A 24,564-nucleotide genomic window follows, 5' to 3' on the forward strand; every position below is an offset into this window, starting at 1 on the left:
ACACCTATCCCGACCCAGATACAAAGCCAGCACCCCTGCCCCTCAGAGGAAGTCAGAGGAGCGAGCTGAAATGAACAGGTACCCTTTCCCCTTTCCCATACCACTGTGTCATTGTCAAAGATCAATTCATGGCCCCTTTCTAGTAGCTTTGGGTTTTTTCCCCTATTTCTTTTACGTGGCAGATTTAAACAAGAGAAAGGAGAGGAAACTGGGAAAGGTAAAGAAGAGAAATGAAGGAAAGGTCAGAGTACGTTCTGTAAAATGATGACAGGCTGGTTACATCCAAAGCCTTATGTTGGGTATTCCTGTCTGTCTCTGCTAGAGGCCTGATCAGATTCAGCTTGGATAACTGCCCAGGAGACCTCAAGGCTACTGTGTCCCTCAGAGTGCCTCACACTAGGAAGCACATGCTATCTGGTTGTCTTTCCTTTTCTGATTAAGACTGACTATGGACTATGAGAAACAAACTGAGGGCTACAGAGGGGAGGGGGGTGGGGGAATGGGATAGACCGGTGATGGGTAGTAAGGAGGGCACATATTGCATGGTGCACTGGGTGTTATACACAACTAATGAATCATCGAGCCTTACATCGAAAACCGGGGATGTACTGTATGGTGACTAACATAATATAATAAAAAATCATTATTAATAAAAAAAATAAAATAAATAAAAAAAATAAAAATAAATAAATAAAATAAAGAGCTGGGGCTCCTTGGAAAAAAAAAAAAAAAAGACTGATCAGGGGACTCAGGCGTGGTCAGTGTGATCCACCTCCCCACTCCACTTCCCTCGTAAAGCTTCCCATCGGCCTCACACTTAGTGTGATGACGGTTCTTAATCTTGGCTGCCCATGGGACTTACCTAGGAGGACTTTAAGAAAAATCTCCATGTGCAGGCCATGCCCTCAACCAATTAAATTAAAATCTTTGTGAATGAGGCTCAGGCATTGTGTTTTATAAGCTTTTCGGGTAATTCCAGTATGTTTTGGAAACAACTGACCTGATGCTTTTTAGCGGCCTTAACAAAATCATTTCCCAGATCCCTTATTGCATTAGGGATTGCAAAACAATATTTTAATTCTATCACTCCTTCCACATTTATTAGCTGGAACTCTTCTATGAAGAAGAATTTTCCTTTGTCAGCTCTTTGGTTTACTCAGACCAGCAGAATAGATATTTGGTTTAGTCTCTTGATTTCTCAGCTTCATTAATCTTAATGAAGTGGTGCCCTGGTAACCTGCAAAGTTACTTAAGCTGTTAAGATTTTCTTTGCACCATTGTGAGCGCATAGATTTTTTTTTAAAGATTTATTTATTTATTTGAGAGAGAGAGAGAGACAGCTTGGGGAGTGACAAAGGGAGAAAAGCAGACTCTGCTAAGGGCAGAGCCTGACATGGGGCTTGATCCCACAACCCTGAGATCATGCCCCAAGCCAAAATCAAGAGTGGGACTCTCAACTGACTGAGCCACCCAGGCACCCCGTGAGCGCATAGATTTTAACATAATGGGTGTTTCAAACATGGCAGTGTTTTATTATTTATCATTCTTTCTGATTCTCAAGTCATTCAGTCTGGGGGCTTGCCTTCATGCCTAATGTTCTCACATAACCCCAGTAGTTTTTTATAGCTTCCTTGCTGTATAGAATTACCATGTATTCTGGGCTCAGCTTGTACAGACATTTCTCCAAGGAACTCCAGTTCTTTTGGCAGAGGCCATGGCATTTGGAAACCACAATCTGGGCCCTACTGGATGGATCATTGATTGCAGACCTTACTGCTTAGTAATTCTCTTTCTGGCTGTGTCTACCCTGTTCTTTCCATCAGTGCTTTGAGTTTTTATCTTCAATGACAGTGCTTTCCATTTCTAGAAGTTTTATTTGTTTTATTCCAAATACGTGGAGGTGTTTTTTTTTTTCCCAAAGAACTCCCATTTTTATTATGCTTTGTGGTCCTTCCTTAATGATTTTTAGATGTGTTCCTTTCAAGGTCTTTTTCGGAGATTATATTAATCTGCTAGGGCTGCTATAACAAATACCAAAGACTCAGTGATTTAAACAAGAGAAATTTATTTTCTCCAAATTCTGGAGACTAAAAATCCAAAATCAAGGCATCAGCAGGGTTAGTTTCTTCTGAGGCCTCTTTCCTTGGCTTGTTTTTTTTTTTTTCTTTAAGATTTTATTTACGTATTTAACAGAGAGAGAGACAGCCAGAGAGAGAGGGAACACAAGCAGGGGGAGTGGGAGAGGAAGAAGCAAAGCAGGCTCCCAGCAGAGCAGGGAGCCCAATGAGGGACTCGATCCCAGGACCCTGGCATCAGGCCTTGAGCCGAAGGAAGATGCTTAACGACTGAGCCATTCAGGCACCCCTTTCCTTGGCTTGTTGGTAGCCAACTTCTCCCTGCGTGTTTATATGGTTTTCTCTCTGTGAGTGTGTCTGTGTCTCAGTCTCCTAGTCTTATAAAGGACACCAGTCCTATTGGATTAGGACCAAACCTAGTGACCTCATTTTAACTTAATTACCCCTTTTAAAACCCCATCTCCAAATACAGTCACATTCTGAAGTCCTAGAGATTAGGGCTTCAACATATGGATTTGAGAGGGACACAGTTCAGTCCATAACAGAGACCACACATAATCATTGGCAGTATTAATTCTTCTGAATGTTCTATGTGCTGACTATCCCTTATAGTGATATATTTCCTCATGTAGTTTGTAGTTTTTTATTGTGAGTTCACAGTCAGCAAGCTTGTGTTATTTCGTGGGAGTCTCATAATACCTTGGGTTTTAGAAGAGCCCTAACAGAACAGCTTTGCACATGCAAACCCTGATGCCCCAGGGGTTTTGCCATTCTGGATCAATTTTATGGGAAATTTCTCAGTTTTGGAATCCCACCCACAAGGTACTGTAAACTCACACCACTCATCCGCATGTGGCAGAGGCTTCGTGTGTTGTTTTCTCAGCGGGGAGCTGTTTACTCTTTCTACCCGGGTGCTGAGCTTCTGCATTGCTTCCTGACCAGTAGCCCAGTTTCTGGCCACCTTCCCATGAAGGTGCAGCCCTTTGAGGATCCTAACTGTATACAGAATCACAGTTCCAGCCCCACCCCCACCTCATGAGTGCAAAAGTCATGTCTTCACAAACTCCCAACATCTAGACTGGTTAAATGAAATATGGTATATTCCAACAGTGAAATACTGCATAATCATGAAAAAGAATAAGATTTTTCTGTACATACAAACATACCTATTTTATTGCGCTCCACTTTATTGCACTTTGCAGATGCAGTGTTTTTTTTACAAATTGAAGGTTTGTGGCAACCCTGCATCAACCAAATCTATTGTGCCTTCTTTTTCCCTTCCTTCCTCCCTCCCTCCCCCTTCCTTCCTTCCTTCCTTCCTTCCTTCCTTCCTTCCTTTCTTTCTTTCTTTCTTTCTTTCTTTCTTTTCTTTCTTTCTTTCTTTCTTTCTTTCTTTCTTTCTTTCTTTCTTTGTTTTCTTTCTCTTTCTTTCTTTCTTTCTTTCTTTCTTTCTTTCTTTCTTCCTCTTTCTTTCCTTCTTTCTTTCTTTCTTCTTTCTTTCTCTTTAAGATTTTATTTATTTGAGAGAGAGATAGAGAGAGCGTGAGTGGGGGTGCAGAGGGTGAAGGAGAAGCACCTCTTTTTTTTTTTTAAGAGAACAAATCGGGATGTCTGGGTGGCTCAGTCAGTTAATAAGCCTCTGCCTTCAGCTTTGATCAGGATCCCAGGGTCCTGGGATCGAGTTCCGCATCAGGCTCCTTGCTCAGGGGTGTGTCAGCTTCACCCTCTGCCTGCTGCTCCCCCTGCTTGTGCTCTCTCTCTTGCTCTCTGTCAAATAAGTAAATAAAATCTTTACCAAAAAAATAAAGAGAATACATGTACACCTTTATTTACTTCTCAGTCAGTTTAAATCCTTGAGGGGGGTATAGCATCACATGATTTTGTAGCCAGTGGCCTTAACAGGAAAGTTGCTTTAGAATTTGGCACAAGTCATGCCACTGTTAACACAAGCATGAGTTACTTTTCCTCACATTACTCTATTTTTGTTCGGTTTGCCACCAGGAGTCACTGTGTTGTTCTTTGCTTCGTACACATAAGCACATCTCTTGCCTAGACAGAATTCAGTTTCATATTGAGCATAAACACCTCCAGTTTCAAGAAGAGCTGTCTGCTCGCTCTGGTTCCAGAGAAAAATAGCCTTGGACCACAGCCTTCCAGATGTATTTGTCAACTTCAGAGTCCTGTTCCCAACAGGCTCCGCAGGTTCCAAGGTGGCAGAAAGAGTATTGGTGCCATTTTTCAAACAACATTTGCTCACTTCGTGTCTCTGGGTCACATTTGGGTAATTCTTGGCAATACTTCAAGCTTTTTCATTATTACTCTATTTGTCATGGTTACAACTTACTGAAAGCTCACATGATGATTAGCATTTTTTAGTAATAAAATATTGTAAAGTTAAGGTAAATGCATTGTTTTTTAGACATAATGCTATTGCACCCTTAATGGATGATAGTATAGTATAAACATAATTTTTATATGCACTGGGAAGCCCCCCCGCCAAAATCATTTGTTCGCTTTATTGCAATAGTCACTTTATTGCGGTTTGGAACCAAACCCACAATATCTCAGGTGTGCCTGTATTGACGTGGAAAAGATCTAAATGAGAGAAGCAAATGTAGTTTTCTACAATTCACATAAGTATAACAGTATAGATGCATTTATTTAAATGCACAAAATATCTCTGGAAGGATTCACAAAGAGTTAGTAACATTGGCTGCCTCTGAGGAAGAGAGAAGTGAAAGAGACTTACTTGAAATTTCGCTATAAAAATGCCTATTTTTCTAGTAAAATACATTTGTGACAACCAGTTTCTTTGGTTGTGTGCTCACCTCTCTAGTTTTGAGTTCCCTCTTCATTTTTGGCACCTGGGAATTTCTCTTTCTTTCAGACTCTGAATTTTTTTCCGGTATGTGTAATTTTTTTTTTTCCATCAAGAATGTCTATGTATTCAGGACAAAAGAGGAATCAACAGTAGCTTCATTTACCCTCTTACCAGAAGTCTAAACCTTCCGCATAGAGATGCTTATTTTGTAGTTGACAGAAGTCAGTGAGTTTCTTTCCGTGTCCAGGATTTTGATGTAACCCTTCCTTCTGCATTGTTATTGTTAATATGGTCTTAGTTGGCCTGACCTCTTTCAAAAGCCCCCTTTTCTTCCTGGCCGCAGGCCTACTGAAGTTTGCCGACGATCTTGGCATGGGAGGTGCCAGAACACAGACCATCTCCCTTGGCCAAGGCCAAGGCTCTATTGCTGCCAAAATGATCAATACTGCCATCACAGATGGGACCTGGGTGGTGTTACAGAACTGCCACCTGGCCACGAGCTGGATGCCCACGCTGGAGAAGATCTGTGAGGAGGTGATTGTTCCTGAAAGCACTAACATCAGATTCAGGTGAGGTGCCACGCCACCCCCCCTGGCCTGTTTCTGGGCCCCAGCCTTGAGCTCCAGACATCATGCTGGTGGCATGATGGAATATAAAGGTGAACAAACACAGTTCTGCTTTTAAGAATCTCTCAGTCTAGCAGAAGACAGACCCCAGATGAGTGCCTACCATACTTGTTTGCACAAGAACCATGGAGCACAGAAAAGGGAAGGGAAAGTTGGGGAATGCCTGGAGGCCTGACTGTTGCCTGGGGTTTGAAAGATGAATAGGAGTTTATCAGGAAAGTCATTTCAGGCAGAAGGGACAGCATCTGTAAAAGCAAAAATGTGTATGAAGGAAACACTGAGACGTTATTCTATGACCATGGGGTATATGCTATGAGACATTGTTGGGGGATGTAATATGAGATGTGTCTGGGAAGGTAGATTCAATGTCAGCAAATCTGATTTTTAAAAATCGTGTTGAAAAAAACCTTACCCGTAGCGTAGGCACCATTGTCCAAGCGGCTCTATCCTATATTTCTTGGGCTCTGTGGAATTTTAATCAATATTGGAAATACCTACTTGTTTTTTGTGAACTTTAAGCCCAGCAACACTGGGCCTTGATTTTTGCATATACAGAATGATGAGATAAACCAGACAGACTTCAAAGCCCTTTTCAACTCAAATGTTCTCTTATTCTGGGCCAAGGGTCAGCAAAAGGTGACCTATGGACCAAATACAGCCTGCTACCTGTTTTTATATGGCTTGTAAGCTAAGAAGAGTTTGATACATTTCTAGATGGGTGAAAAAAAAATCAAAACAAGAATAATATTTTATGACCCATGAAAATTAAATGAAATTCAAATATCAGTGTCCACAAATAAAGTTTTATTGAAATATAGCCATGCTCATTCATATACTGTCTATGACTGCTTTCACATTCCAAGCCATTGTGACTGATACCATATGGTCTTGCAGAGCCTACAATATTTACTCTTTGATCTTTTATAGGAAAAGTTTGCCAAATCCTGTTCTAGGCCACAAATCTTGCTGGTTATTTTCATTTTAGTCATGTCTGCCCGAAAACAGGAAAGTGTTTGGTGTTTATTTACAAAGCTAGATTAGGCCATAGTTTATTGTATTCATGTAAGATTTATGTAAAATTCAGGGGCGCCTGGGTGGCACAGCGGTTAATCGTCTGCCTTTGGCTCAGGGCGTGATCCCGGCGTTATGGGATCGAGCCCCACATCAGGCTCTTCTGCTATGAGCCTGCTTCTTCCTCTCCCACTCCCCCTGCTTGTGTTCCCTCTCTCACTGGCTGTCTCTATCTCTGTCGAATAAATAAATTAAAAAATCTTTAAAAAAAAAATTCATGGAAGACTTTAAGGGGGGGTCCGTCAGAGTCAAGAATTCTATCTGGTCCAGAATGGTGAGTTGACTAAGTACCATCAATGACACACTCAATGAACAAAAAATTATTCATGCTGACATTAAGGTCCTCTATATTATGGTCCTAACCCAAAAGTCGTTAACTCGGGTGCCTATGGGAGCCGGGAATATAACATACAGGAGGAAAGAGGACAGGCACAAGAGATCTATCAGTTCCCACAGTACACTAGCAATCATCACAGGCTGTCAGCCTCGCTGTGGGACATCAACAGAGGGATGTGGGGCTGGCGGGGAACTAGAAGCCCGTGCCCTTAAGAAAAGAGCAGTAACTGCCTAATACCACGTGACTGTTGCCATTCAGGAAGGTGGGCCTCTTGTGATCAGATTTTCTGATTATTTTCAAGGGAAGGTGGGAATCTAGAATTAAAAAAAAAAAAAAGCCCTAGATTTTTAAAAGTTAGCAACTACTTCAAAACTATGCTATAAAGTTGTGTTGGTTTGCATGGTATGAGCTAAACACCACCTAACCACAGCCTGAAGTCAGGCCTCAGGCTACCTGTTTATGGACTCTTCCTTCCTTTCCTGGCCACTCCTGGGTGCCAGGCATAGTACCTGGCCATCACAGACGTGCAGGTAGTCTAGCGGGGGGGGGGGGGGTGATGTGGCATGGCATTTAAGAGAGGGCCTTTACAGTCACATTCCACGTCAGTTACTTCTAAGTATTGTGTCCTCGAAAAACCCGCATGACCTCTGCATGCCTCCATTTCCTCACTGGTACAAGGGGGGTAGCTAACCCCTTCACACAGGGTGGCTGTAAGGATTCAAGTGAAGGAAGGACACGTATTAAATTCTTAGCATGGGGTTTGGCATCTAGCAGTGCTTAATACACGGTGGCTATTATTTTGTTGTCATTGTTTTTCAATATAACATACTGCGTTGTTCTAAAGAGTTAGGTCTGTTGTTCTTCCAGACTCTGGTTAACCAGCTATCCATCAGAGAAATTTCCAGTCAGCATCCTCCAAAATGGGATCAAAATGACCAATGAGCCCCCCAAAGGGCTCCGGGCCAATCTTTTGCGCTCCTACCTCAATGACCCCATCTCGGACCCCGTGTTCTTCCAAAGCTGCACAAAGCCAGTCATGTGGCAAAAGCTATTGTTTGGCCTTTGTTTCTTCCATGCCATTGTTCAAGAGAGGAGAAACTTCGGACCCTTAGGTAAGAGGTGATAGTGCACCTGGGCCGCTGGGGCACAGACCACACACAGATGCAGGTGTGTGTTCAAGTTTGCACTCCAATAGGGTGGCCAGTAAAATGCTATATAAGTATATTCCATGTAATATTTGGGACATACTTAGACTAAGCATGATTTGTTCATCTGAAATTAAAATTTCACTGACTGTCCTGTACTTTTATTTGATAAATCTGGCAGCCCCTATAACCAGGTCACTGTGTCAGGGAAAGAGCTGGTGCTCCAAAATCAGAGGTCTCCTAATTACTGAAGGAATATGTTGATGAGAAGATTTTAAGCCCTTCCCTTTGGTGGGTTGCCTATCTTAGGCATGATCGCCACTCTCCAGGGAATTGTCACCAGCTAATTTATGACATTGTAAGTAGTTCTCTACACACGTGCACAAGAATGAAAGAAATACAGCCAGGACGTTTGTGCTTCTTCTTGAAAAAATAAAAATAAATTTCACTATTAACGGAACCTACCCACGGCCTAACCTGATTTAATAGTTTATATTAACTTAATACTCTTGTTAGAGCAGAACATCAAACTGCTAAATACAGATCCAGCATCCACATGACTTTAAAGTTGGGCTGCCTCTGATTTTGTTCGACAGCCTTGAAATGACCCACCTCAATGTATTTCCAGCTGTTCTTTTGGGTTAGATATTGAGGAAAACTGTCTTCTTGGTGATTCTCTCTGAGCCTCCTCTTTCCTTCTACCACCACACCATAGCCCCTATTAGCTCCACAGACCACCTGACCCTTCCACTGAGGGGTGCAGGGATGAGACAGTCAGTGTGGGGAGGGGGGGGACATTCCCCCTACATCTGTGTTTCATACACCACATTCTCCCACCACTGTTCTCCCACCCACACCAGATTTCCAAAAATCCATGTAATGGTTTGGCTTTCAGCCAACTGGCCAGTTGTGTTTTGTGTGCCAGACCACAAATTTTATTATTTTGTTATATTTTTTATTTGGACGTAAATGTTCGGGAGGAAATTAAACGTCTCTGTTGAGCACAGATCCGACTGTACCCTGCTGTCTCCCACCATGCCCGGTACGTTCATGCATTTGTGCCACTTTCCCAGACCCACTGGGCATTTATCATTATACCCTTGAAAATACAAGCGGTAGTTTCAAGGCTGGCCATCCCATTTTCCCATGAGCACAATGAGGGGAATTCTCAAAGCTGACTTAGTTCTGTTGCCTAATCATAGATACTGCTCTCTAGCTCTGCTTTAGTGTTATTTTTGGAACTCTGTGCATTACCACAGTATTCCAGCCAGGGTGAATAATTCTCATTCCACAAATCCCACGATATTAACATCTACCTTAACAAATGGGGAGATCCATAAGGAAATTGATTTTAGAATGGATGTTTTCTCAGGCAGAATGGCTCCCACATTGGCAGTAAATGTCAAGGCTAATAGTCGGCCTGGTGCTTGATATTCATGGGGCCGAACGAGGCTTCTGATCCATAATGATGCTTAACTCTACAGCTCGATGTCTGAGTGGAAATTACGAGCTTCTGGCACCGAAGCCTCTAATTCGTCTATGCTTTGTGCAGGTTGGAATATTCCTTATGAATTCAATGAATCTGACCTGAGGATTAGTATGCGGCAGATCCAGATGTTTCTGAATGACTACAAGGAGGTGCCATTTGATGCTCTAACTTACCTGACAGGTATTTATGGGAGGAGGCTTTGCAGTTGTAAATCTCCAGTATCATACTCTACCCTTCTGCTCTTCTGATCCCACCTCTATACATTTATTTACTCACTCATTCATTCTTTCCACAACTATTGAGATTTTACTAATGCTGGTCACCACGCCAGATATTGTAAAAAACTAGGTATATGATTCCTACCTTCAAGTGGCTCACAGTCTACGAAGGAAAAAATATATATAAAGAAATAAATGACAGGGGGGTGCCTGGGTGGCACAGTCGTTAAGCGTCTGCCTTCGGCTCAGGGTGTAATCCCAGCGTTCTGGGATCGAGCCCCACATCAGGCTCCTCTGCTAGGAGCCTGCTTCTTCCTCTCCCACTCCCCCTGCTTGTGTTCCCTCTCTCGCTGGCTGTCTCTCTGTGAAATAAATAAATAAAATCTTTAAATTAAAAAAAAATGACAGGGTACCTGGGTGGCTCAGTTGGTTAGATGTCTGCCTTCGGCTTGGGTCATGGATCTTGAGGTCCTGGGGCTCCCTGCTTAGCAGCGAGTCTGCTTCTCCCTCTCCTTCTGCCCCTACCGACACTCGGGCTCTCTCTGTCTCTCTCTCTCTCAAGTAAATAGATAAAATCTTTTTTTAAAATGCTTTTAAAAAGAAATAAAAGACAATACAGTGATAAGTTCAACAAGAGAAATACTTATAAAGTAGAAAGGTAGCACAATGATTAAATCTCAGGGATAGGGTAGGGGATGATCATGGGGAACTTCCTAAAGGCATGGAGGATGAGTTTTGAGGGTTGAATAGGAGTTTATAAGTGGAAGAAGAAAGTAGGGTAGGCAGTGGGAAGGAAGAAGGAGAGTATGCTCAACAGAGGTTCCCTGAGGTGAAAACGGCACTTGCTGTCTTGTATTAAAGCAGTCTATCAGTGACATTTTATTAGTCACCCAATATATACTAGTACATAATATGGAAGAATGTAAATGTGTAAAACTTGGTTGCCTCTCTCAAGGAACACGTCATGTAACCCCAGAGATAGGAGATAAAATGTAGATGGGCTAAGTGCATGGAATACCATGGCCAAAGGTCAAAATGCATCTCAGTAGGAAAACCCTGGGCATTTTCAAGATTATACACAAGCTCCTTCCTCAGCTCCATATGTTAAGGAGTCTGTCTGGATCCTTTCCCCGATCATGCGTCAGGCACTCTATATACACAGGCCTCACATCCAGTTTCCATAGCAACCTTAGGAGCTTCCTGTTAGTGACCCCATTTTATAACTGATGGGACTGAGGCCTGAGGGCAGTGGTTCTCAACCAAGGGCACTTTCACCCCCCAGGGGACACTTGGCAATGTCTGGAGACATTTTTGCCTGTCCCCGCTAAATAGAGGTGCTACTGGGTAGAGGCCGGGGATGCTGTTAAATATGCATCATTGTCTTACAATGCATAGGACAGCCCCCACCACATAGAACTGTCCAGCACAACATGTTAATAGTGCTAGGATTGAGAAATCTTGCTTTAGAGTAATTAAGTTCAGTTGTAAAAGGTCACACAGACCTTAACTCAGCACACTGTACCCTAAAACAAAACCCCAAGTGACACACACAACAGAAGGTCAGTGGCTATGAGAACTTCTCTAAAGAAGTGAGTCATATCATTATCATTTCAGGCCCAGCAGAGGCACAGGCCAGCGCTCTTCTTCAGAATGCAGAATGGACGCATCCTTGCCCTGGGTTACGGTCTTAGTATTGGACTGTCTGCAGCTCATAAAGCGACCTGCCCCAACCGTGTCAGCCAGCTTGAGGATCCTCGCTTTCCACCTGTACCAGTCAGGATGGACTAGTTAGGCTAAGATAATCAACAATCCCCACATCTCGAGGGTCTAAGACATCAAAGGTCCATTTCTCGCCCTCTCTATATGTCTGGTCTGAATCGGCAAGGGTCTGTGCTCATTGTAGTCATGTATCGGGCCCAGCCAGCAAAAGCTCCACCGACTCTTGATGACACGTCTCAGGACATACTTGTGTATCCTACTGCCACAGGGATAGCACAGAAGGGCTCATGCCAGGAATTAAATGCACACCAACTCATCTCCTATACCCTGCCCCCTGCAAGGGACCCAGAGAAGTGTAACCTGCTTATATGCATGGAAGGAAAGAAAAAAAAAAAAAACAGTTAGGGATGATCATTAGACTTTATACTGACACCAATCAGAGAGACAGGTCTCATTTTTTGGACAGTGGTTATCAAATTAGGTGGCCCGAAGTCAATACATTCTTAATCTGATATCCCCAGCCCTTTGGCAGTGAGAGTAGAGACCTTGGAAGAGACGAAAGCACGTCCTGGTGCCTGTAGGAACTTACACTCTTGCTACCAGAACAGACATATAAGTAGCTATAAAGAAATGCACCTTCCTAAACAAACATAAAACCCAAAGCCTGCAAGGGTATCCTCCGAAGGAAAGTTTGCTGACAAGGAAGTGCTCCATGACTCTCTGCACGGGATTTACCTTCACGTGGGTTCCTTCTTGGGTGCCCTTTAGCTCTGCCACACTGACTACAGTGAGGGAAAACCACTGTATCTTTAATGTTCTGTTTTGATTATTGTATTTAACACAGTGCTGTCAAAAACTTGTTTGTAACGTTCAAACTGAGCTTTGCTGGAAAGGCTGGAAAAGTCCACAGAGAGAGCCTCAGAAATCTAGATGGTCTGGCTTAAGGTAAAACAGCTTCTGCCAGGGCTCAAATTACTCAAGAAGTATGAGCTTCCCCTTAGACCCTTACATCTCCCTTAGTGAACCACCCAGATCCTCCTAGGCACTTAGATCCCCTCCAAAAACCAAGAGAAGCAGAGGCCTCTCGCCCCAAACTTGGGCCACACTTCCTGTTTCTTGTCTGTAGACCTGCATCTTCCTGGAATGGTTGGAATTGGAAATGAGCCCATCTTTCACACACATTACACACAGATGTGTTTCCTCCCTGCTGACTAGTGTGTTGTCCATAACTACGAAATACCAGGTGGCACCCACATACTGTGGAATCTGGACCAGCTAGAAAATGCGTCATGGGGTTAGTGAGAAGGATTTGATGTGGCTTCCAAAGAATTACCTAATTCTTTTTGTAGAAATCGGAGTGTAGAAACCTGAGTCTCAGAGAATGATATTAATGAAGGGGTTGGAGTGTCCCAAAGCAGGATGTATGGGATAATCTCAATTTTCTAGTAAATAAATAAATAAATAAATAAATAAATAAATAAATAAATAAATAAATAAATAAGGAATAGCTATAATAAATCGAATGCTTTCTCTGTGCTAAGCATTGTACTAAATGTTTTATAAGCTTAATTAACTACAACCTTGTAAAATGGATACTGCAATTATCTCTACTTCTTGATGGATGAGAAATTGCTGGAATTGGAACCCAGGACTGTCTCATGCCAAAGTGCTTGCCCTGAACCATCTTCCTATAATGCCTTTCACGTATGTATACACACATACATGCACACCTGAAGAAGAGGCCTAAATGTTCGTAGTTGCCTCTGGTGGAATTATTGGTGATTGTATTGTTTTTCTTTCAGTTTATTTCTGCTTCCTAATATCAAATATGGTGAACATGTACTATTTTTGTAGCAAACGTAATACCAAAAAGCCTCGTGTCATCCCAAGGTGAGCACTGGTTTCAGCAACCCTGTATCTCAGCAGAGCTCCTTGGCTCAAAGAATCCTCTTTTAGGTTAATGACCAAGTTCATTATGACCTTCCTTGGACTCAACTTCTTCCTGTTGGTTGTCCCCAGGGGAATGTAATTACGGAGGCAGAGTGACTGATGACAAAGACAGGCGTCTCCTGCTGTCCCTTCTGTCCACGTTCTACTGTAAGGAAATTGAGGAGGATCATTACTGTCTTGCTCCTGGAGACATTTACTACATCCCTCCTCATGGCTCCTACCAGGTGAGGGGCTCGGCAGTCCCCATGTGGCTAGGGGCTGCAGTGTATGCAAGGTGGGCCCAGAGGTAGCCTTGGGCTTCCTGACTTAGGTCCATAAGCTATTTCCAATATTCCAAAAAGCCTCTAAGGGAGCCATTATTACTGTTTAATGAAAACTGGGTATTTGATGGATAAGGCCTTTTCAAACTGTGGGGTCCATCTTGGGGGTTTAAGGGAATGGATGGCTAAGATGAGGCCTTAGTAAATAGGCTGGAAATTGGTACTTGAAAACAAAGGTTCAGAAAGTGGCCAAAGGGGAAGGACAGAAAAACTGAATGGAAGAATGAGTATAGGAAGAAGAAAACAGGGAATCTGTAAGAGATTGAAAAGGGCTTTCTTTTATTGAGTACCTGTTATATGCCAAGGCCTATTCCTCTGTAACCTCACTTATCTTCCCATTTACAAATAAGGAAACTGGGGGTCAAGGTTACACAATTAGTTTGCAATAGAGCTAGGGTCCAATCCAGTTCTGTCTGAATACAAAGCCAAAACTACGGGGGCGGGAGGTGGGGGGAACAAGGAGAAGCTAGGGGTGGGAGGGGAGATACTCAGACCTCTGCCTTCATACTAACTCCCCAGAAGACTGTATAAGGAAGAGCTTAGGGTGTGTTCACCCTGTGTATGTTGGGGGGAGTGGGTTGGTGTGTGGGGTGGTGGGCAAGTGTGGCCGGTGCTACCAACCCAGTGTGATTCTTGCTTGGATTAAGTCCAGCCAAGCCCTGAGTGATCTCTGGGACCCCGGGGGTCCTGGGTTTGTGTCGATTGAAGATTTCCTTTCCAGTCCTATATCGACTATCTCAGGAACCTACCCATCACAGCCCACCCAGAAGTCTTTGGCCTCCATGAGAATGCTGACATCACCAAGGACAACCAGGAAACCAACCAGCTGTTTCAAGGGGTGCTGCTGACCCTCCCTAGGCAGTCAGGAGGGAGTGGCAAGTCCCCTCAGGTAAGCAGGCATGGGGCAGGAGACATAATTCTGTTTCCCAGGCATTTTGCCAGCTGGTGGTCATGCAGGATTGTTGCTGATGATCAGGAAGGCAGAAGAGTGGAGGTCTGGCAGACCCCTGAGGGAGGGCATGAGTACTCAGGTCTTCCTGCTGAGAGTCCTTAGATACAGAGCTGGAAGAGCACTAGTGTTTCCAGATCGTCAGCTGCTCCTGGATACCCCTCATAATTCCTAGCTATACCCATATATCATCTATACTCCATTTACATAATATTTAAAACTAAATCTCTTTTGCTTAAAAACATTTCTTTTAAAAGCTGCTCATCAGTACCATAAGTGGAAACCCAGTGTCATTTCCATAAAGTCATGACAGCCACAAAAAAGAAAATGAAAGCTAAATAGTTAGGTTCTTCACAGATGATGTTGCTGAGGCCCTGCTGGCTCCTTGTGGAAAGGGGAAGATCAGCCAGTGTTACAGAGCGCTTAATTAGCACTGATCCGAGACTTGGTCCTTGAGAAGAATTAAAAGTGAAAGGTGGCTGAAACTTGGAAAGAGAGTGACTTTCTCACCACGTGATTCAACATGATTTGCTCCAGGCCCTGGAAACACCTAGAATCAATCATTTTCCTTTCGCGGTTAGTCCACGGTTTATGAAGCGCAGACCCGGTCCACCATCCTCAGTTTACAGATGGGGGTGAAATGAGACCAGTGAGAGGAAGAGACCTGCTTCAAAGCATTCATCAACTCAGGCAGAGCCAGACCCAGGACCACCATCTCCTGACCCCACCACACCCTCTTTTTTCCTGTCCTTCCCTTCCCTTCACCACCTCTGAGCTAACCCCTGTTCAAGCCCTTTCAGAAGGTGTGGATTTCTCTTGATTTGGCTCATAGTGCCATAAGTGATAATAGGTACAAAGATAAAGCAGCCTGCTTGGTCTCAGTTTAGGGGTGGAAATTCCCCTCACGGTCAGAAGAGAGAAGAGGGAAGGAAGTATGCGTTCCAAGCCTCTCAGATCCAAAAGATGGCCGAGCTCTCTGTCTTTCCCACAGCCAGGTCCTGCTGCTTGTTTCTCTAGGCCTGTCCCTTCTCCACTTGGCCACCTCCATTGCCCTGGACTATTCTTGCTCAATACTGAGGAATGGCCTACTGCCTTCCCAGGTGTCCTGTCCTGTCACTGGCACTGAGCAAGAGTCCCATCTGTATGATCAGCTGGTTCTGAGACACTAGAGATGCTCTCCTAGGGCTGACCTTAAAGGCAGGAGTTCGGCAGCATTCAGTGCTGTGTTGAGGCTACCTGGCTGAGCAGGAATTCCCTGCCCAGCCCTCAGGCCCTTGCTTCAGGTGTGAGAAGAGGGCTCTCACTGCTCTGCCTTTTAACTTTCTGGGCCAGGAGGTGATGCCTTCCCAAAGACCAGTATAGAGGTGAGGGCCCTCCTTTCCCCTAGGCAGAATTGGCTTCTGTGGGAGAGTTCCCAGGAAGGTTATACAGACTGTGATTAAAAAGACCAATGCTCATTGGTTCAGGTTTACCCAGACAAAACCACAGTGCACAGGCCTTGTTTCTCATTCACCTCTCTACTGTCTGCACTTTAAGGAAGTGATTGAAGAGCTGGCCCAGGACATACTCTCCAAGCTTCCTAATGACTTTGACTTGGAAGTGATTGTGAAGTTGTACCCTGTGGTCTATGAGGAATCCATGAACACCGTCCTAAGGCAGGAGCTCATCAGATTCAACAGGTGGGCCAGATGGTCTTACTTGGATCCTGGGAGTTGGAGTGTAGGGGTATATTCTAATGGGCAGTAACAGATGTGTACACTTAATAAGGGCTGCTGTGCAGAGGAAATGGTTTGCCCCACCCATAGGGAGGGCTATAAATAGGGCCATCCCGGCATGTGTTCACCTACTTTTAAATCATTTTTTCTATTCGTTCTCTCCTGTTCATTCATATGACACCTGTAAAGTCAGGTTTAAACTAATACCAAGAAGGCTAATAGTAAAATTAATAGTAAAAGAAGTAATAGTAATAGTAAAAGTAACTGTTAGAACCACTTTTCTTAAGTCCTTAGTGCCAGGTATGGCTCCAAGCACCATGCGTGTATTTGCATTCAAGCCATATAGTAGTCTTTTGAAATATGCAGTTAGTAATCCCTCTGCCACCATTTTACAGATGAGAAAACTGAGACCCAGAAGGGTTAAGTAACTTGCAGAAGGTCACATAGTCATTCAGTGACAGAACTGAGTTTAAACCCAGGCTTTCTGATCCCAGAGCCCATGCACTTAGCCAATACGTGAAATCGGTATGAACAGAGAAAGTGGTGGAGAGTTTATCCCATTACCCCAACAACAGAGGTAGGGAAGTGATGTTATGGACTGGCCATGGGGCTAAGGGTTTCTGGCCCTCCTCACTTCTCCTATTACTATATATAACATAGAACTCAATAGATCATCTTGATTTGACTTCTAAATAAAACTGTAAGGATTCTCAAAGACCATCTGTGCCAAATGAGAAAACTCATCACTTCTGCCTTCATGTCCAAGGTTCTTACTGTTCCCGGTTCTTCATCTGTTACTGTCTCCATTTTGCCTCATTGGTCATTGCTCAGTTTTAGGGACAGCCCTGACTCTGAAGGACTAGAGAACTATGACTAGAGAAGAATGTCATCTAAAAATTCCTTGCCTTCCCAGTCTTAGTATTACTCTCTAGAGTCAACAGGCAGTTGGCCATATGGGGGAACTGAGCAAAGTATGGGGTGTGAGCTAAGGATCCAGCAGCACTGCTGTGAGTCAGATACCTTGGCATGATGGGAGGTAGTCGTCATTCATCCAGATATTAAGCCTAATGACTTCCCTCTTCTAAGGTCACTGGAACTCTTCCTTGGTGGTTGCAGGGGCCCTCACTAGCCTTTACCACTGGTCATTATAATAGAAGAGAACAGGGTAACAGCAATTTTATTTTCCAAAGATGGTCAAGATTAATCACATTGAGTAATACTCTTACATTCCCCCCAGTACTTTTTTTGACCTATTCACCGAGTGGTATGAGAAGCCCGAAATGATTAGGTGACAGTTCAGCTTCCAATTCAGGGGAACCATTATTGTGTCTTCTGGGGCAAATACTTCCCTGGGTACTAAAACCTTGAAACTAGCAGAGCTCATAGTTGCGAAAATAGAAAAAGCTCTTGCAAGTAGGTCTTTAGGTGTAATAGCTACAGATCTGCAGTATAATCCCTCAGATAGTCACTTTGCCCCTTGACTCCTCAGCAAAGCACATGCACCAAATGTCTGACCCTTAAATTCCTCTTAATATGAATATTTAGCGCTTACACATCCAGGAATCTCTTTCTTGTATTTGATCATTCTCATATCCATTTGGCTGGCATTCCAAAAGTCTTTGGAGATGACAAGTTCTCTCTGGTGCATGTTCTTTGGCACTCTCAGGTGAATTCCCTTTGGGCTTGGCTAGGTCTCATAACATAAAGGCCAGACAGAGAGACAGGCAATCTTGACGTCTCCCAGGATGCCCTTCAGCTGCCTTTTCTCAGGCATGGACCTCATAATCTATAAAAAGAACAACTTTGACAATATGGATCAAACCCCTTCAAATTGTATTACCTTTTTTTTTTAAAAAAAAGATGTATTTATTTATTTCAGAGAGAGAGAGGGAGAGAGCACATGTGTGGGGTAGAGAGACGGAGAGAAACTTCAGCAGACTTAACATACTGTGCCACCCAGCCGCCCCAATTGTATTACCTTTTGACCCAGAAATTCTGCTGTTACTAGGAAAATCATTAAAAGTTTCCACAAAGATTGATATGGATGGATGTCCCTAGCAATGTGTTTACAGTGACAACAAACCTAGAAATAACACATTTTAGCAATAGGGAAATTGTTAAATAAAATGAAACACCTTGCAGTCATTAAAAAGGATGATTAAGTCTCTATTGAATTGGAAAGATGCTCCCTATATCCTAAGAGAGAAAAACAGATATAAAAAAAATATGTGTTTACATATAGAAAAATTTGGAAAGATAGACATCAAAGTATCTTGAGATACTGGGTGATTTAATTTTTTTCTCATCTTCATAATTTTTCTATCATGAGTGTATTTCACCTTTGAAAGAGGGGAAAAGCGAAAGGAGACCTGGAGTCAGTGTACTTGGGTAGAATAAAACTGGAGAGCCTGGCTGAGCCAGCTCCTTTGTTCTTGCAGGCTGACCAAAGTGGTTCGAGGAAGCCTCATTAATCTTGGCCGAGCCATCAAAGGGCAGGTCCTGATGTCTTCAGAGCTGGAGGATGTCTTCAGTAGCATGATCGTGGGTAAAGTGCCAGCTATGTGGATGGCCAAGTCCTACCCATCACTAAAGCCACTGGGGGGCTATGTGGCTGACCTGCTGGCCCGCCTGGCCTTCTTTCAGGTACCTGGGAGTCAGGGTAACTGGGCACATGACATGCTCATTCAGGTGGAGAGGACATTCTGAAATGGACTGAGTACCTACTAGAGACAGTCTTCCCAGAGTGGAGGTGGAGGGGGGCAGGGGGAGACTTTTCAGAGTCTTTGGAAAGATTATAGCCTATAGAGGCAAGAGTAGGAACTAGAATACATGTTACGAACCGGTGGCTCATGGGCCAGATTCGACTAATAGATATATTTGGTTTGGCTGCCTGGTAATTTAAATTTTTTTTTGAGCTAGTATGTCAACATTGAATTACTACACATAAAACTCCAGATACTTGTCCTGCAAAAAAAAGGAAAACCTGAAACAATGGGCCTGCATTCCTGAATGGCAAATATTATGAGATGAGTGGCTGTTGCTCAGTTTAGACAAGGCACATAGTTTCCACTGCTAGAGTCCCTGCCAGTCTCTATTGTACTCCTGACACCAGCTTGCACCTATGCTTTTCTTAAAGTAGAAATATGTATTTTTGTATCTTCATTTCAAAAGTGGGGGGGGACCCAAAAACAAAAGTGGGAAAATATAAACTAAACTTAGAGGGCTGCCTGTTTTAAGAAAAATGAGAAAAAGTGTTTTTCTTAATGGGACTCATTTACATTATCTGCCTTTGAACTATCTTTGATGTGTTGTTGACTTTGGATTTTTATTTCTGTGGCTCTCCAGGAATGGATTGACCATGGGCCCCCTGTGGTCTTTTGGATCTCTGGATTCTACTTCACACAGTCTTTTTTGACGGGTGTCTCTCAGAATTATGCCCGGAAATACACCATCCCCATTGACCACATCGGATTTGAGTTTGAGGTATAGATGCTTTGGGTTAGGGTAGCCCATGGGACCAACCAGGGAAAGCAATGTTGCCTGTTTCTTAATGAGTCCAAACATTTGGATGTGTTAAGGCCCAAATGTTCCTGAGAAGGTACAAGTGAAGTATTTAGCACAACTTAAAATAGCTCCAAAGTTATTACTGATAGAATCAGAGGATTCCCAAGGCTTTGTCTCTGCATATATATATAAGGAATCTTTCCAGGGGAAAACTCTACCACCATTATACCAAGAAAAATTAAAGCGTCTTCCCCCACTATTTATTCACCATGGTGGACTCTTCCTTTGGAAGGACTCTTCATTTGGTCTTGGGTGGTCCTTTGCTTGGAGTGAAGTCAAAGGAATGTCCAGTAATCAAATATCACTCTGTCCATATATGGAGAGAAAGGAGTAAGATCATCTTGTTGAGAGGTTGCAGACTGGTTGCCTAAGTCTTAATTTAGATTATGAATGAACTCAATGGTCTTTGAAGACAATGCTAAGCTGAAATTAATGCAATAAAGTAATGAAATAACTGTGATAAACACTGGAGAAAAAAGATAAAACCATCTTTTTTGATGTTGAAATGATTGTATACCTTGAAATCCTAAAGACTCTAAAAACACACCTATCAGAATACCGATAGGTAATAGGTATCAGAATACTGATACAGTGGCTGGATACTGGTTAAATATACAAAAATCAATAGCCTTTTCCTATTCTAGCAATAAGTACTTAGAAGTAAAAATGAGAAAAATATTCTATTCACAAAAACAAAAAGATTACAATTTGAATGATTTTAAATGGAGCTTGTGATCTCTGGTTCACCATAATCTCCACCACTCCTGGTTTTCCTACACCTGGACCATTTTCTGCACTTACCTGAAGAAATTTGACTTTACCACCTCTGAACCTAAACAGTGGTGTGCTGGAGCTGGCTCATATCAACTCACCAGAGCCAGTTGCGGCTCGTTATTACGTAGTTGATAGCCTGAAACTGACCATATATACCATAGACATCAACAAAAACTACAAATCAAGGCTTTATTTCTCCCCACCAGAGAACTGTTTTACCAGCATGTGTCTGAATCTAACCCCTCACTTTATAGATCCAGGTCCAGAAAGGGAAAGGACTGTGTGAGGTTGCTAAGCTAATTGTAGTTAATGTGGCCTCCTGACTCCTACTTTAGTGCATTCTCTATGCCCACCATATATAAGGGCAGCATGCTGACTAGGAATCAGAACTGGTCCATGTGTGAAGGCAGGAGTATTATCACAGAAGTCCCAGTGTCCTGGGAAATGCATATTGGGAAAGGCAGGCATTGCAGCAGACTTTCTAATCTCTTAATGCTGCCCCATTTAGGCAAATGGCAGGTAATAGAACTTACAGCTTCTTCTCTTCCAGGTCACCACACAAGAAACGGTCATGGAGAGTAGCCCAGAAGATGGTGCCTACATAAAAGGCCTCTTCTTAGAAGGTGCCCGCTGGGACAGGAAAACAAAGCAGATTGGGGAGTCTTTCCCCAAAATACTCTATGACCCATTGCCCATTATTTGGCTAAAACCTGGGGAAAGTGCAATGTTTCTGCATCAGAACATTTATGTGTGTCCAGTCTACAAAACAAGTGCCCGGAGAGGCGTCCTCTCCACCACAGGCCACTCCACCAACTATGTCCTCTCCATTGAACTCCCAACAGACAGGCCCCAGAAGCACTGGATAAACCGAGGGGTAGCCTCTCTGTGCCAGCTGGATAATTAATGACATCTGTCTCAATGCAGAAAATAAAAGGCATTTCATTCTCGACAACAACCTGGCTTTCCTTTCATAAGAACACATAGTATGATGATGATGGCGGCAGTTATATTAATAGAGCACCTGCTATGAACCAGTATTTCAGAGCAGCCCTATAAAATAGGTCGTTATTATCATCCTCATTTTATGGCTGCTGAAACCGTGATACAGAGAAGGTAAGTAAGATCTCCCAAATCAGATAACTACTAAAATAATGGAGACCAGATTTGAATACCGACAGTGGGACTCTTTCTTCAGCCTAGACCTTTAGCCATTTGGCTAAGCTCCTTTGTGGTTTTTCTCTTGTTGGTTTTGCTATAACTGCCACTGAACTTTTAATTGCTTCTTTCCTACTCTGTTTCTATGCACTAACATCAGAGTCTGTCAGGTTCAAAGAGGATTGAGCTGCCTTCATTTTTTAAGGTTTTGATATATTTGAAAATCACTTCTCACAACAATCTTATGTGGTAGGGTATTATTATGTCCATTTTAGAGATGCAAAAACGGAGGCTTAGAAAAATAACTAGCCCAGGGGCGCCTGGGTGGCACAGCGGTTAAGCATCTGCCTTCGGCTCAGGGCGTGATCCTGGCGTTATGGGATCGAGCCCCACGTCAGGCTCCTCTGCTATGAGCCTGCTTCTTCCTCTCCCACTCCCCCTGCTTGTGTTCCCTCTCTCGCTGGCTTTCTCTATCTCTGTCGAATAAATAAATAAATAAAAATCTAAAAAAAAAAACAAAAAGAAAGAAAAGAAAAATAACTAGCCCAAGTTTCCACAGTTCATCAGTGGTAGAACTGGGACACAAATACTTCTCTATTAGCCTGCAACAGATGCGTGGAAATTTCAGGAAGAAAGGAGACATAAGAGAACCAGTATTTGTTGTAGGCCTACTGTGTGCCATGGGTTGTGCCTTGGCCTTTAAATGTTTGTTCCTCTGTGGTAGGTACAACAGTCTCTCCCTCTGGAGGTTCAGGGAGATTATGTAACTTGCCTGAGATCACCCAGCTCTTTCACATTGCAGAGCCAGGTTTTGAGGCAAGGTCGGTCTGGCTCTAGAACCCATGCATTTTTCACTGCCACATGCTGCCTCCCTGCCAACAGCTTGGCTGTGTTATGATGTAGAATCTTAAATGTGTAGCTGCAACAGCCATGTCCAAAAATTTTCTAGTTTATCACTATTTTCCCCCAGGGCCAGCTAGAAGAGAATCCTGAGGGATGTGAAAATCACATTCTTGGTAAATTTACTTCTCAGCTAACTCATTCACTTAGCTCTTTGGCTCTAAGTGACTTCCTTCAGGGCATTCCACTGGTCAGTTCATTGTTGAGCAAGGACATAAGGCTGTTTGAGAGTCTAATGTGCCTGCTGGTTTCTCTGCCTCTTCACTAGAAATGTTCTCAAGGTCTTTGGTTTTTCCTGAATGTGGGAAGCTTCTGAGAACCAAACAAACATATTCCAGAAACCTTTTCATGGAAACATGGAATTGATCAAATTCTGATTAAGAACCCTGAATTCTGAGATCAGCAAATTATCTGAGAGATCCTAGAGATTAAGTATGAAAAGGCAGTTCTCCAAATCTTGTCAGGAGGCAATAAAGAAACAGTGAAGAGGAGCAGTCTCTTACAGCTCACTGCAGGTAGCTTAATAGTTATTTTTTTGAGAAAGACAGTTCCCTCCCCCTCAATGGGGGAAAGAAAATCAGAATCAATGGAGAGCTGAAACTGCCATTATCACTCCAAGTAAGATTGTTAGTCATGTGAGATGGAAAGATGGTCAGGATCCCAAATGCCTGAATCTTGGACTGGTTAGATTAAGTCATTTTGTAAGCTTTAAGGCAGTGAAGGGGTTGCTAAGAGAACAATTGAATTTTAATTATCTAACTCCCGGCTTCAGCAACAAAAAGCTGAGGGAAGCAAGGACTGACTGTTTCATTCCTCAGGGGTCAAGGGACAGAATGTTTCTGTACGATGGATTAAATTTTTGTAATTTAAAAAATTTCCTCCACTTTGAAAAGAAAGAGTGCCCTAAATTTGAGGTCATTTTCTGCTGGGGCCAATGTGGTAATTAATGTCTCCCCCTGGGAAAGAGCAGTATGTTCTTCAGAAATCCTGGTGAGTTAGAGGCTGGAGTCCTGGGGCAGAGATGGCCAGAAGCTGCAGGTCCTGCCTATGAATAGCTCAGCAGATAACATCCGGCAAACATTGTCACCAAGCTAGTCCTTGCTCTATAAAAATCTAGCTGTTGGGTAAGTAGTGTTCAGTCCTTGTCGGTGTTGGAAGAAAATTTCATTGAAAGAGGGGATGTAGGGAAGATAGGTTCTGCCTTTAAAAGATCAAAGATGGGGGCGCCTGGGTGGCACAGCGGTTAAGCGTCTGCCTTCAGCTCAGGGCATGATCCCGGCATTATGGGATCAAGCCCCACATCAGGCTCCTCCACTGTGAGCCTGCTTCTTCCTCTCCCACTCCCCCTGCTTGTGTTCCTTCTCTTGCTGGCTGTCTCTACCTCTGTCGAATAAATAAAAATAAAATCTTAAAAAAAAAAAAAAGATCAAAGATGGAGATCTTATAGTCTTTGAGAGAAAATGGGAGGGAAAAAAGCTATCGTAAACATAACTTATATGGAAGTTTTGGTAGTAAATTGACAATTATGTTTCTGTGTATTAGAATATACATCTTTGCAAAGGAGGCTAGGTATATAAAATGCACATTTAGGTAAGGTTCCTGGCACATAGAAGATACTCAGGAGGCTAGCTAGCAATTAAATGGACTTCCAATTTTAGAAGAGGCTGGGGGAAAGAGTGGTTTCTACACTCAACAGCGTTAATGACAAAAGTTGCACAGTCAAAATCACCTTGAGT

General features: G+C 43.1%; 1 protein-coding gene and 1 pseudogene across 1 annotated transcript in view; one reads left to right on the forward strand and one right to left on the reverse strand.

Annotated features, from left to right (window-relative positions):
* DNAH3 (dynein axonemal heavy chain 3) overlaps positions 1-21,716 on the forward strand; it is a 167,904-nt gene extending 146,188 nt beyond the window's left edge. The window contains exons 54-62 of the mRNA XM_087869949.1: positions 5,240-5,465; positions 7,798-8,042; positions 9,628-9,744; positions 13,521-13,675; positions 14,493-14,660; positions 16,257-16,399; positions 18,874-19,078; positions 19,781-19,918; positions 21,324-21,716. Coding sequence (XP_087726075.1) covers positions 5,240-5,465; positions 7,798-8,042; positions 9,628-9,744; positions 13,521-13,675; positions 14,493-14,660; positions 16,257-16,399; positions 18,874-19,078; positions 19,781-19,918; positions 21,324-21,677 — 1,751 coding nt within the window. The 3' untranslated portion in view covers positions 21,678-21,716. The remainder of the gene's footprint in view (positions 1-5,239; positions 5,466-7,797; positions 8,043-9,627; positions 9,745-13,520; positions 13,676-14,492; positions 14,661-16,256; positions 16,400-18,873; positions 19,079-19,780; positions 19,919-21,323) is intronic.
* On the reverse strand, positions 3,946-5,171 carry LOC148110512 (large ribosomal subunit protein eL33 pseudogene; annotated as a pseudogene).
* Positions 21,717-24,564: the final 2,848 nt, after the last annotated feature.

Source organism: Ursus americanus, chromosome 2 (genome assembly GCF_024610735.1).
Source record: "Ursus americanus isolate L20-20 chromosome 2, mUrsAme1.1.p, whole genome shotgun sequence".
Taxonomy (NCBI): domain Eukaryota; kingdom Metazoa; phylum Chordata; class Mammalia; order Carnivora; family Ursidae; genus Ursus; species Ursus americanus.